This window comes from Manduca sexta, chromosome 14 (assembly GCF_014839805.1).
Source record: "Manduca sexta isolate Smith_Timp_Sample1 chromosome 14, JHU_Msex_v1.0, whole genome shotgun sequence".
In the NCBI taxonomy this organism is placed as follows: domain Eukaryota; kingdom Metazoa; phylum Arthropoda; class Insecta; order Lepidoptera; family Sphingidae; genus Manduca; species Manduca sexta.
Genome location: NC_051128.1, coordinates 13,807,645 through 13,822,850, shown reverse-complemented (window position 1 = coordinate 13,822,850; position 15,206 = coordinate 13,807,645). Strand labels below are relative to the sequence as shown.

At 33.0% G+C, this 15,206-nt stretch overlaps 1 protein-coding gene across 1 annotated transcript; it reads left to right on the top strand.

Annotated features, from left to right (window-relative positions):
* Window positions 1-3,496: 3,496 nt before the first annotated feature.
* LOC115439884 (probable G-protein coupled receptor Mth-like 12) lies at window positions 3,497-13,728 on the top strand. Its single transcript, XM_030163938.2, has 8 exons — window positions 3,497-3,979; window positions 5,338-5,533; window positions 6,505-6,684; window positions 8,386-8,464; window positions 8,981-9,165; window positions 10,375-10,531; window positions 10,961-11,146; window positions 11,863-13,728. Exons 1-8 carry the CDS (start codon window positions 3,602-3,604, stop codon window positions 12,029-12,031), a joined length of 1,530 nt encoding a protein of 509 aa, XP_030019798.1. The 5' UTR covers window positions 3,497-3,601; the 3' UTR covers window positions 12,032-13,728.
* Window positions 13,729-15,206: the final 1,478 nt, after the last annotated feature.

Below are 15,206 nucleotides of genomic sequence, written 5' to 3'. Positions count from 1 at the left end.
GTAATGACATTCGTATGCCCATTTGAATCTTTGAATCAATCGGAGTATAACGGCCAGTATTATGTTCAAAAAGGCGGAATCTAAGCTAAAAAGGTCGGATGAGAAATTCTACACGAAGCTTACCCTCGACTATAGCTCACGTTGAGGAGACACCAAGCGGCTCAACCAATCATCTCGGGGCGACCGCCATATTAGCCATGCCATCCGTCAAACTATTACATGCGTGCAAATATTGATTTATTTATAAATAAATAAATAAATATTCATCTTAAGGTTTAGAATAACTACTCTGAAATTAATTTGCAATATTTCACTCATACATGCATACATACAAACTTTGCAAGTTGAATAAGCACTTATAAAAAGTAGATTAAATATAAACTCTTTTTTTATAAACATAATGGCAAAGATTATATTACTGTTAAAGGTAAAACCAAGAGGTTAATAGTAAAAAAATTACTGGCGTGGAATAAGTTTTTATTGTAATTTGTTTTATTTATTAAGCAATGATTTTATAAGGAATATATTACAGCGCCATCTCATAACTAGCAACAGTAAGTGATAACTATGTACCACAGAGTTAGAAAACAGTTTCCTTCAATAGATGTCGCTTGATTCGCGTATTAAACTCAGGACAATGAAAAGGTATTAAACTCGAATACATTACCTACCTATATATAGTTTTCCTGAAAGCATGTTGTCAGGCAAAAATATACTTTTTAATTACCAGCACACAGAGGAACGTTGAAAGTTACAAGGACTTACAATATAAATTTTAATATTTTATTAAGATGACGTATTCAGCCTCATTGGTCAAAGGCACCTGGGTTGTGAATTGGTCCGTGAGATTATATTATATTATTCAATCCCAGATTATAAAATAATGTCATTTTAACCCCTAATGCAAAAAGAGGGGTGCTATAAGCTTAAAGTATGTATATATACATACGTGCCTATGCATCTATGTGTCCGTGTGTCCGTAGGATTGTAACATCCAAACTCATGGACCGATCTTGATGCTTTTTTTTGTTGTTTAACCGCAGTTGTGATAGAAATGGTTCTTAGACATAGTTTATAAAGACCTGAAGATCAAACGCCAGAAGAGGTCTTTATAAATTAATCCCGTTTCCGTTGATATTCCAAAATTATACTTTCTTACAAACCCTGTCCTGATAATTATGAATACAGCAAAAAAAAAGTGATGGAGTGCTGTTATATTCATTTTTCGTTTTCTTAATATCAATCTAATTGGTGGTAAATTACCGTAATTTATTCTGAATTGATAAGGAAAAGAAAACCTAATAAGCATTTTCCATCAACCAAATAAAATATCTTTGTATTTGTTGCCGATTTATTATCATAAGTAATATTGTATGAGTGATTATTTTATCATAATATTAATAATATTACAATACTACCTACCCACTCTTTACAATATAAAACTTAAAATAGAAAATAAAAGATTTAACTAAATAAAAATATTGTCAGTTTTTATTTATTAATGAAACTTTAATTAGAAATAGCATTAAAATCTTAATCGGTTAAAAAGTCTCAATCAGAAACATTTAGATTAATGTTAAAAAAAATATAATGAATAACCTTAAAGTTTGAATTATTAAACCAACGGGTAAGCGGACAAATGAGGAAAGAGGAAACAGTTTTATTTTATTTGGTATGCAGAGTGAATTTTTCAAGAGAGTTGTATCGCGAAATCTGAAACTATGAGGAATAAATTAGGGCTCATATCCTCACCGGTGAGGATCGCGATGGATTAGCCTTATATATCCCCCTACCTGCCAACCCGAGCTGGCTACTTTGTTTTACCTTATACTTTGTATTCCAAAATAATTTAATCCCTAATTTAAAATATCCGTAGTTATATAAGTGGTCTTGAGTGTTATGCAGAAATAATAATAATTATTCTTAAAATTGTTTTGACGTATCATAAGTGCAACATTGTTCGCCTACGTGATAAATAAAGTATTTTATTTATTTTAGAATTTTTATTTATAATAGCGAAAAATGCTTAAAGCTGTCTCGCGGCCGACTTTGATGAAAACTAAAACTTTCCTTTATTTTGCCGTATGTCATTACTTACCACAAATAGATCCTTATTAACGACATTATTTAATTATGTGAATACAGTGTGTGTGTGTTTTTTTCATCGGGTGCGATTCCTGACTAGGAATATTATTTACATACATAATAATATGTTCCTCTCGTAATTGTGGTTATGAATCTTGGCATAATAATTTAGGTTTTCCCGATAATATTGTTATTGTAACAGCCATGAATAAATTGTTCCTACTATATATTTCTGACGCATTATTATATAACTAAACTAGTTGTAGACCGTGACTACGCCAGGGTTTTACTTGTACAAATATATTTTGAAGTTTTCCTTCTGTAACAAAAATATTATAGTCGTCATCGAGTTGATTTTTAAATGGAACGCCAACACCATCTTATGGCGTTCGACAGAATCATCGCTACACAGCGCAATGAGGATGTCAGACGACATCAAGAAGGCCGTAAGACTAGCAGTCAATGAGATTGACAAGCCTATAAAAAATTAGCAATTCAGCTGGTTTAGATCAAGTGATCGAATAATATTATTATTGGAGACTAGTGCTGTGGGTGCGTGGAGACGTCTCGCGATCCGTAGCAGTTTGTGTTGTTTGAGTTATAATTGTTTTGGGACAAAAACTACAACTACTAAAATCTGACTTTGGTTATTGTGATCCGACATATCCCCACATACGCCCACGATACTTTGTTACTACTGTAACAAGCTATGGAAGACGATAACGAAAATACACCATGCCTTCCGTTTTATATATTATTAAGATTAGCAACTTGAAATATAGCAACATATAGTTGACCGTTTAAGAATCATCTTGACCCTCCCTGGCTCTCTTTCGTCCGCCCATTCTAAGATGGTCCCTTCTCCGTCCTCAACACTTCCTTCCCAACTTTTCTCCAGGACCTTGCAATCGTTAAGTCGGAAAAAAACCAGTCCTATACAGTCCGCAGGTTTCCCTTGGTGTCCGATTCTAAAAAAAAACATCTAGGCCTTCGACATCAACAGTGCAGTCATCAGTGGCTGTCTTAGCGATTTATTATTTAATTTATCGTAACAAACCAAACACACGAAACTGAATTCATGTAAAATGAAAGAGTAAATTCTTAGGAACAAGAAGTATTATTACACATAGACATCACATATCCACTATCCACGCCATTGACTAATATTATACCAAAATTCGCCAAAATCGGTAAAGCCGTTTCACAGTCAAAGGACACAAACAGACAGACACACTTTCGAATTTATAGAATGAATTATGATGTCATTCATGTTATATCCTAGCAAACATATTTTTTTATTATAATCATAAATATCATGTGATAACGAAAATATCCATTGCTAAATATGGGTCTTCCCCATAAATTACCTAACCATTACATTTATGTCACTTACTATACACTGGGATAACCAAATAGTACTTTATCCTGTTCGTTTGCTGTACGTTCCATTCCGCTACTCTACTACAACCCATAATTAACAGGAAAGTGTTGGACGTGTGCACTGCACACACTGAAAATGTCGGCTTTTGTATTAATATTTTTATTCATAAGCCTTGTTTATTGCGAAAGTGAAGTGGTAAATTCGCCGTTGAAATGTTCAAAACAAAGTTTCACGGATATACAACAGAAGCATGACGTCACCGATTACTGTAAAACGAATAAATGTATCGCAAAATGTTGTCCTGCGGGGAAGATTCTCGCCCCTAGCGGCTGCATAGATGGCATACGCGACTTTTCTAATGTCACAATATATAAAAATGATATTAAAAACAAAACAGAAGCGTCGGCGCATACTAATATTACGAATTTCAAGCTTGTTTACGACGACAAGTTTCTTGATAAGAGATGTTCGAATATATTGAGCTTCTCTCCGATAAAACATTACATCTTGGAGGTAAGTTATCTTTACTAAAGTTATTTAAATAATGTAAGGTTTTTAAAAACAGACAAAGATTAAACTTATTACTGTTTTTGAACATCCTCACTCCCAAAAGATGTATTATATACTGCTCAAAACAATTAGAACAATATTATGGTCCTATCTATTGTTTAACATAAAATTTGTTTAAATAAAAAAGAATATTATTTTTTCTTTGTGATTTTTTATTATGTATTAAAATTAATAAAAAAATTGCTTTTTTTGATATTTTAATATATAAGTATTGTTGGCTGAAAATGTATTAATGATAAAAGAAGTCCGCTTGGTCCGCTTGGTCTCCACACCGAACGCACGCTCAATGCTCATGCGGGGGAGGGGCATTTGTCGCGGCCCTCGGCACACAGTTAGTGTGTATACCTCATGGTAGTAAGGACACATTGAGGCCTATGAAGAACTCCCGAACATTTCCCTTCCGCCCATCCTAAGATGGTTCCTTATCCTTCCACCACACTTCCTTCCCAACTACCCTTCTCACTTTCCTCCAGGGCCCTAGACGCTAAGCCGGGGGAATCTAGTAACCCATTCGCTGTTTTTCCCCGGTGTTGACTGCAGGGTTTGTATGCAAAGAAGGTGTCGAAGTTGCCAACTAGCGTGATGTTGCGCGAACGGTCGGCGAGCTTTTCTATGTTGAATAGCGAGTCGCACAGCTTGAACTGATCAGCCTGATTTCATATTGGCTTCCATTAAACGATTTCTTACTGTCTGGTCGGAAATTTCTACATCAGTAGCCTTCCTTAATGTATTTTGAATATCTCTTACAGTTGTGGTACGGTTACGTAAAGCACAGTTAACGATCTGATCTTGCAAACGTGTCGTTTATCACTTTCGACCTAGAAGTATGTAAATAACAGATTTGGGATCTAGACAACTATAATAATAATAAAAAATATGAAAAGTCGTGTAAATTTTCTTACTACTATAATATGCAATAATCTGCGTTTGGAGTGATCTCGCACGAAGTTAAAAACTATATAAGAGGACTCAGTATATACCAATCTTCGGTTTCTAATCTATGTTTAGAAAATATTATGTGCCTATAGAAACCAAACAACATTAAGAATGTAGTTATTACTATACCATAAAAATAGTATCTATTTTTAACTCGTCAAAGATCAGTCCAAATGCAAATTGCTTCTTTTTTTTTCTATACGATTCATATTTAATGTAAACACTTTTATATAATTTTAATATGTATTTTATTATTATTCGATGTCATTTTTGCATCTTAGTCGATAATATACTAAACACATAACTCCATTTACCGTCGGCAGATAGATCAATTGGGCATTATATCCACTCTTTTCATTTTATAGGACGGTTCACTACAATTATTAAGTGATGGCAATGGCAAAAAAAAATGGCTCCATCATTATAACAAATTGGAATATTGCATGGAATTATATTACTCCGAGAAGAAAAAACTAGATTTGGGGATCGGATTTCATTACCTAGATCCCATTGATGCTCAGGACGAGGAAACAACTAATTTGTTGAGCTATATCACAATTGGTTTGTTAAACTTTTATTTTTAAATATGTATAGATTTACAATAAACAGCGGCGATAGCTTATTTAGGTGTGGAACGGACTGCTGAGACGAATGTCCGCAGGTCCAAATACCAAGGTCACACACCTCAGACTTTTCTAAAATTAAGTATTCTTTGTAAATTATCGCTTGCTTCAACGGTGAAGGAAAACATCATGGGGAAACTTGCGTACCTTAAGAAGTTCTCTATAGGGGTTTTGAGGGTGTGTGAAGTATCAATCTGCACTAGGCCAGCGTGGTAGATTAAGGCCTAATCCCTCTCAGTAGTAAAGGAGGCCTGTGCCCAGCAGTGGGACTGTATGTAATACAGGGCTGATATTTTAGATTTGTAAAACTATTTTCCCTAATGAATTTTGCTTGCGTCTTAACGCACTTGCGTCATTCTGCTTATTGTAGAGCGTATAAGTTTCAATGGGAAATACTTTGTAACAAAAGAATACATATTTATTGTTAATTTTCCTAGTTGAGTGGCAAGTAACACTGTCAATCACAAGTTAGAATGTTACCACATAGTAGTTGTAACATCAAATACTCGTATATACCATAGCGTGCTCTGAAATGATAAATATCATACTTCTGTTACCCGTTAATGTAACACTGATAGAAATCTCCAAACATGTTAAACCTTATTAGATTGTTGCATTCGTGCTGAAATTTCTTACTTTACAAATATAATATGGTTTTTTCAACATTACGTCACATTGTCAATATTAAATAATGTTACATAATATTGAAAAAAATATTTATATTTTAGATACATTTTGTGATAATTTAATTGACAAAATAAAATATTGTATAAAATTTATGTCAGCCTTTAACGTATTCTACCGATATCAGCAATGTAGGAGCATCTAAACGTGAAATGTTAGATGAACACGGCAATATGAAAGATGAATTGAAAAGTACCTACTCTTTATTGTTTGTTTTTTTTTTAGGACAGACCCTAACATCATCATTCTTTCTGATCCTCACTTTGGTGATTTACTACCTGATACCAAGCATGAGAAACATAAACGGAATGATTCAAATGGCCTATTATTATGGCCTTATAATTATGTTTATATTGCGAACTATTATGGACTTGAGGAGGAGCAATAATTTGTGTCGTTGTTGCAGTAAGTGTTCTATTAAAATACATTAATCTATGTCTGATGTGTGTTTAAGTAATTTCAGTTGACATAAAAAACGTTAGTGTACGTATATATATGTTTAATCCCAGTTTTGCTCATCTAGGACCTTTTAGTAGAAAAGGGCACGTTCCAATGTCTGAGTAAACTGTAATCGTCAAATAAATTCAAATCATCGTCAAAAATAAGGCGAAAAAATACAAAACTCTAGTTCCTAAACATTTTTACTAACGTTTGTAAATTAATCGACCCCAAATGCAAAATTTTATTCTATTTTAAAAATAATTACTTAGTCACATTTCCTACAAAATATATGTACAACTTTAATGAAATTTCTAGCATTATAAGCACTCAAACCTTTAATGGTCCAAAGTCTTTTGGTCCTAATAAGCAACAGGATCGATTGTCTTTAAAAAAAAATATAAAAGGATGCAAAATGTAGCATGCAGTCTGGTTGAACGCTGTTTCTTTTTCAAATATCGTGACGCATTTTTATTTCATCGAGTTTCAAATCATGATTCAAATAAAGTTTTACTTCAAAAAGATTTCGTGATTGTACAGGTTTTTCAAAATCTGTGAATGCAGATCTTCATATCTTCTAAACTAAATTGTCAGTCTCGTTAAGGTAGCTGCCACTTCTGCCCCTTCTCGAAAATCCATCCCATATACTTTCTCAGGATAAAAAACATGTGTAGAATTCGAGGAAAACGAGAAATAATATTCAGAGTTCGTTCACTTAAAATCCATTTATTTACAAACTGTAATTTCATTAAAAACAAAACATTACACAAAGAAAACCTACTAGTGCTACTACACATGTCCTTCCCAAGGACTCAAACTATCTCCATACAAAATATAGTTTAAATTTAAATATAGTTTTTGAGTTTATCACGTTCAGACAAACAGACTATCGCAGCGGGGAACTTTGTTTAACAATATATAAGGATGTCAATATTCATAGCTAACCATATAAGGAAAAAATATGTAGAAAAACAAAAAAATAAGTTTACTGCTATAGAATAGTGGTATTTGTTTGTACATATTATTATATTTATTAAAATAATAATTATAATTTATTAGTCATGTAGGCGAACATGAGAATAATAATTATAAATTTAAGTTACTTTTATAATTATGGACATTTACATTTAGTGCTAGAGGTAAAATTAAAAAAGCAAAGCTTAATTTAACTAAAAAAGCCAGCCATTATTTCCAATGTTTGAATAAATTGAAATGTTTTGATATTTATCTTTACTAATATGGAAGTCTATACTAAATATTATTTATACTAATAATATAGTATATAAGTAATAAAATGATAAGCTATGGAATTTGTTTGAACGCGCTGACCTCAGGAACTACTAAACAGATTTAGTTTTCTTTTTTTCACTAATCGGAACTTACAATACTCTTGGGTGTTATAGACTAATTTGTTACGTGGACGGAGCCGCAGGCAAAAGCTGGTATTTTATTAAATGATAGTAACTTCATTTTGGGGATAAAGCTCTTACAGTAGTGGTAACCTATTGCCTTTTTTCAAATATCCGACATGTACATACCTAAGTACACTAAATTTTTATAAGAATAAGGGAGACATGATCAACTAACAAACCGTTTAAGGTCCACAGGCCGTAAGTTGATGCAAATAAAACTGAATGCAGGGCTAATATTGTTTTAACTTTTTTCCAGGTACGCTTTATTACTTTATTGGAATATCAAACTTCGTTTGGTTAGCCGTGATGTCGTTTAATCTGTGGTGGTCATTTAGGTATGTATTAGGTATAAAATAACATAAATAATTGATTAAAAACATAATTTATTAATTACCTAAAAAAATAATAGCTTTTCATCATGTTGTAAAATTAGTGAAAAATTTTAATTAAGCAGGTTTGTTTATTAGAGCGACAGTACTATGAATCAACTAAATCACTTTATTACGGCAGGACAAAAGAATTAAAATATTATTGTTTTTGGCCATTTCTGATTTTGTCTTATCTCTTAATTTGTACGAAACAAAATTGAATACCGTTTGAAAAGATTTAGTGTAAATTCCCTATTCTTGCTACCTGTACATTTTACGGAAAAAAAAATCTCTCAAGAACGACATCTTGGTTGACAATGATTCGGTATTATCACAAGCTTCTGCTAGGATGGGCCCAGCCGCTATCATAGTACAATTAAATGTAAATCATAATACAGACGTATTACCTGTCCAGTGAACCTACGTGGATAACAAACAGACCTAGTAATAAAACTTATGAACCCTTTGGTGTTACCATTACAGGGGAACAATAAAGCATCGCCCGATACATCGGAAGGGCGAGAAGCAGAAATTCCGCATATACTCACTATGCGTGTACGGGACCACAGGCGCATTGACAGTATTCGCCACACTTGTAGACGTTTTCATAGATGAAGATAAACACCCTAACTTGTGGAAGCCCGCTTTTAAGACTTGTTTAAACACCGGTAAGTACCAGTGGCGAAGTGACATTATTCGAAAAGGAACGCGACACAACATATAGGTGCTAACTTATATGCATAAATGCGGTTTGCAATCATGTCTCATCGTGATAATTATATTTTACATGAGTTACGAAAGGGAAGCCGGTATCGAGTTATACGAACCGTTCGCCACTGGTAAGTAGTACATACCGATTCCTACCGGCTTCACTTTTGGAATATATGTATGCAAGCTATTAAAATAAATTATATTATTAGTAAATAAATAAATAATATTTATCGCATAGTGGGAAAAATCGAATTATAATTAGTAATAGTACCTATATTTAGTGTCGGCTTCCCTTTTGGAAAATTTCACCCTGCGCCACTGCTGCATACATACTATATAGGGTCAATTTTACATTGAGTTATTAGACCACATATGCGCTTTTACCTTGTCTTTGCAAAGTATGATCTTGCCGCTCCGACAAATTCCTTTCTTGTGGTACCTAATGGCCTTAGGGGATGAAAAATTATATTTCTTTTTTTTTAATATTTAGTTGGAAACTTACAATTTTTTTTATTTTACATCTGTGGTTAACTTATGATAAAGTGATGTTTCGTTTATTAATGCAATGTTAAAATGTTTTTAATACCCGAAAAATCATAGATATATTAAAAAAATGTATAGTAAAAAAGTCATTTTTAGAAACAAGCTTTTATTTTAATACTCTAAAAAGGAAACAATTAACATTACATTTAATCAGTCTTTGTTTTAAACTCTGTAGAGATAAAAGCTTGTCCCTAGAATTAGTTGTGTAGAAAACACAATAATTACATATAACTTGATCTTGACAAAAGTCCAACATTGGGCCTTCCCCATATTGGATGAAGAGTGACGTCACTTAGCTAACCATGCATTGTTATCCAAATTCAACGTGTGTGCAAAATTTTATCTTAATTGGTGAAGGTGACCCGAACATGCATAATATTATGTACATACATACAAACTTTTCAAGTCAATGATGAAAATTGAGATATTTTTTTGTAAATAAAGTAACCTACTTCAGAGATTTAAAAAAAAAGCAAATTGAAAATTAATTGTAACTGATTAAAACTTTTTATACTGAGTACATATCTATTTCATATTATAATGTATTTCAAAAGTAAAAATGGCCATACAAAATAACTTTTAGCATTATTGACTTATTTATTTAGAAACCATTTTTTTTTCAGATGCGATTATATACTACTTCTATATACCTATAGCAGTTATGATTTCTATAAACTGCTTGCTGTTTATAATGACATTTTATAACATTTGGAAAATAAGAAAAGGAATTGAGCAGTTTGACGCTTCAGAATCAAGAAAGAATCAGGCTTCTTTAAATAGGTACCTAGATATATTTCTTTATTTTCGTATACAGTTTTGCAAGAATAAGAAATACAATCGATGACCAAATCTTCCTAAATGTTAGGGATACAGGTCTAGAGATAAAGTTGTATCTGTATTTTTTTAATAACGAATTATGTCCATGATGTCGAACCCATAAGGTTCGAAGCCCATGGGTTTATAGACTCTTAAGATTTGATAAAACATATGGTTATGATGATTGCCCTATCGCATCATGCGACGAAGGGTGGGTGCATCACTCGCGCCGTTACTTAATCCTCTAGTTATAAGAACATGAGTTTATACATATTCTATGAATAAATAGACTCAGGATTTTTTAACAATCTGCTTAAGGCTCTTTTTAAACCCAGAAAAAAGTTATAAATTTAAGATGTTTGCAATTCTCATCAAAACTCGTTAATTCTTCAGTTTCAAGATATACAAGAAGATTTCAATAATGATGGGTGTCAGTTGGATTTTGGAAGTGGCACAAATGCGGACGAATCTTCCATTTGCAGCGAATATAATTGTGAATTTATACAACTCTCTCATCGGAGTTATAATATTCATCATGGTCATTAGCGACAAAACTACCTACAAAAAGCTTTGTGCAAGGTACTTTTATATTTTTTTTTACTTTCAGAGCGTGATGTTTTTCCCAGTCAGTTTTAAATGATGCGAATTCGAATATTTCAAATAATTGAAATTAACAAGTATCGACTTTAAACAACCGTACTCTACTATTATGACCGATTCAAGCAAACTAGGATAAGATTTTATTAAAATTAATTTTAAAATATTGCAGAACTTTTTTAATTTTTCGTCTCGATCTACTAATACAAAATAAGTTAATTATAATTTCGATAAAAACGAAATGAAGACTTGTTTGATAAACAAAAAATATAATTATGATAGTGTTAAAAACTCGCGTTTTTTTATAATATAATAATAACACCAGCCCTGTAGTGTACTGACTGCTGCTGATTACGGGCCTCCCCTACTACAGAGTGAGTTTAGTCCTAATCTGCCACGCTTGAGTAAAACGGGTTGGCAAATTTCACATAACTTCTAAATTCTTATGGAGAATTTATCAGCAGGATTCTTTATGATGTTTCAACGTTAAAGCAAGCGAATATTCATAAATAATACACTCACACCTTTTAGAACAGTAAGAGGTCCTTGGGTTTTGAACCTGCAGACATTCCTCTCGACAATCTTTTCCACTCCCAACTAGTTTCACCGCTTAACGTCAATTGAAATTTGAAATCGTAAAACATTTATGCAAAGCCAGGATCTACTGTAATTATGTTAAAATAATTATTAAATTTCAGGCTTAACAAGGATGAATGGGGACGAGGTTCTCAAAAACCGTCTACACAGTGTTCCGGATACTCGGGAAGTAGTAAGAGACCAGAAAGACCAGAAACTTTCCAAACGATTGCATTGAACTCAATGACCAAATCGTCGGAATTGATCGATAACAATTCCAATTGCCACTAAGTATATACTATATCAAATTGTGTATACTAGGTGTGGCTCGCGACTCCGGTCGCATGTAAAACTCAGAATAATCGAACTGCATACCTAAACTTGATAAAGAGTAACCTATTAGCGCCCAGTACTGGCGTAATAATCTGAAAATCGTTTTGTGTGGTTTACTAACCGTAAACAGAAGGATGGTCTCCTACCATCATAAACTGAAGAGTAAGCTCGCGATACACGTCATGTCAACAAAAAATACTTCTTTATGCAGGAATAGTCTGTGTGTCTGAAGTTGCTTCTGCACATAGTGGAATTCGACAAGATCACTCTCGACGTAAAAAGCCACACAGTCTAGCTGGATAGATATCACAGGTCACAGAATTATCTATTTCTGCAGCTAAGTAACGCATTGTAAAAGCACTGTTGTTTTCCAATTGAAAGATATTGCAGCCAATATAGACTGGGCATGAAACTTAACATCAAACAACTCGAGATAACGAGCGCAGTTCTATGCCACGCAGTATTTTGTAATTCTATGATAGATCGTGCTATTATTTATTGCCGATCGTGACACTAACTATCGAGCGGTTTGTCGTCTCTTCGTTTAGCTCTTAAAAATTACCTTCGAATTCCTCTAGGAAGAGAATAGTTCTACTATAGCGGGGGTTTTTCGTCAATAAACTGTGGCACTCTAACCCCACCGGCACACCGAATGTCAGCGCAGAAATCCGGCAGTCTCCGTCACTCTGAGATGTATATTAAGAGATTTTACCGTGTTCAAATAGGACTACCGCGATGGCTTCATTGTATTGAATGCGCGGTACCACTTCCCCTCTAAGCTCGAGAGCGTACGCGAGGGTACGAATCCCAGTTCGGGCAGTGACACGGCAATTTTCTTCTCAGTATCAGCTTGGAGTCTGTAATGTGTGCCTGATATGGCGATAGGATTGCCACCTATCACATCATGAAATGGAACACACACTGCGAAAAATGGATACTCAAAATCCATCTCTACCTATAAATATCTCGGGAATTACAGGGTGACCTGTGTATACATATTTTTTTAATAAGACATTACCAAAATGATCTCTACCAGTAACGAAAGGTCCATATAACGCAAATCCTGCCGGCTTTCCTTTCGTAATATAGAATCTAATTATCATTAGAATAATTTGCAGAGCACAGACCGCATTTATGCATATCAATACCTATATTATGTTGTGTTGGGTTCCCTTTCAGAAAATTTCACCTTTCGCCACTTATCTCTATTCTCTACTAACATATCTTAATGATAAGTATGTATGTATAAAACACTTTATTAAGACCTAAATAGAAAATATAATTATTGATATAAATTTGTATTTTATAAATATAGATATAATTTTCTTAGAGCTACCACCTGAATATAAAAGTTATTCCGAAATGCTAATTAGGGAATCACTTTTAATAACTCACTACGATTAAGAATAACTATGTAGAATTCTTTTACTTACAATGCAACTTTGTATACCTATAATTAATGTTTTTTAGAAAATATATTAATAAAAAAAAGAGAAAATTATAATTTCTTTACTTACCTAAGAAACGGGTACCTAAGTATAATTTTATGTTTTAATTAAACAAGTGGCAGGTTTTCAATCGCCAGATAACGTCAACAGTTTGTAGCTTAATTTTTTTTACAAGTTCAGTACAATATAGTATACGCAAAAATTAAACCTGTTGTTTTAGTTTGTAATATCCATAAACGGTTTTTCTTAAATTGATATACTCCTCTAAAGCATATAATAAGTATATTTCGCACGGTACTTCGGTACCTACATCCAAAAGCATTTTTGTTTGAATTTTTTGTCGTTCTGTTAGGTCTGGTTCATAAATGAAACGGTAAATCGCTTATGATTTTAAGAATGCGCATCACGTGGTTACTTTCGCCGTTGTTATTGAACTGCGATGAAATAAATGATCGAAGATTTATCGGCGGTAATTGTGAACAGGCTTTGGCTTTTAACAACAATAGCATCTAAGCGTGAAATCACCACTCAGCAGTAAGGCAGTGACGACACAAGGCAGCTAAATATTATTACTATATATATGTTGTATACTGGCAACATAAGCGAAATAATAATTATAAAATTCCTATACTAGGTAGGTACCTAAGTATGTACCTACTCATCTAATACCTATGTAGCATTGCGTTTATAAAATACACAACAGGTACTTAATGGAGAAATAAAAAGATACTATGAAGAAAAGCTAGTCAGCCATTTTAACATCAGTACTTACGATTAACTATAATAATATGGAAAATTCGGAAAATAAAAGCTTTATCTATAATGTATTGAAATATCAAATACCTTTCGATGTGATTAAGCCTAATTAGGGGGATATAATTATATCCAGGGTATGTCCACTCTAACTTCTAAGGTACCTACCTGATTTTTTTTTTTTGATGAATTGTGGTGACAACTTCGGAACACACGATAAGCAGCGTTGCACTTCCAATTTAAATTTAATACATTTATTCTCTAAATTAATATATACCTTCTTATTAGTATAAGTATTGAATACAGTATACACACACTCGAAACATCATTAAAAATACCTAAATATTGAAAGTAAAACAAACAAAAGCATCGACCATGGATGATTCCAACTTCCCGCCATTCGTGAACCGAACCACAGACTAAACTACCGGATAAAGACAAAGGACTGTAAGGGCATCGGTCCATTACCAACATGATATGGCACCTCCGAACACTGCTTGGATGGGTAAATACAAGCGATCTCGCCTATTAGACCATGATTGTGGCTATGTTCACAAAATAATTGAATTTTTAATTCATATTTAAGACAACATTCATATTACCTTCAAGTAATACATAGGAAAAATTAAATATAAAAAATATGTATGACTCTAATTAAAAATAAAAATTAAGATTCGTTTAACAATAATTACTAGACATTCGATTATAATATACTCACACTGTCAAAATAGCAAAATATACACGAAAAATGCACAATCAAAATATTATTGCTTACTAGGTGTGCCCGCGGTTTCGCCCGCGTGGATATCAGTGTGTCACAAAGTTTTTCCCGCGTAAATCCCGACCCACGAGATTTTTTAGAACCACAAAACCTTTTAAACAGTTAATAATATTTATCACTAGAAACTATACTAGTACTTATATATATTACT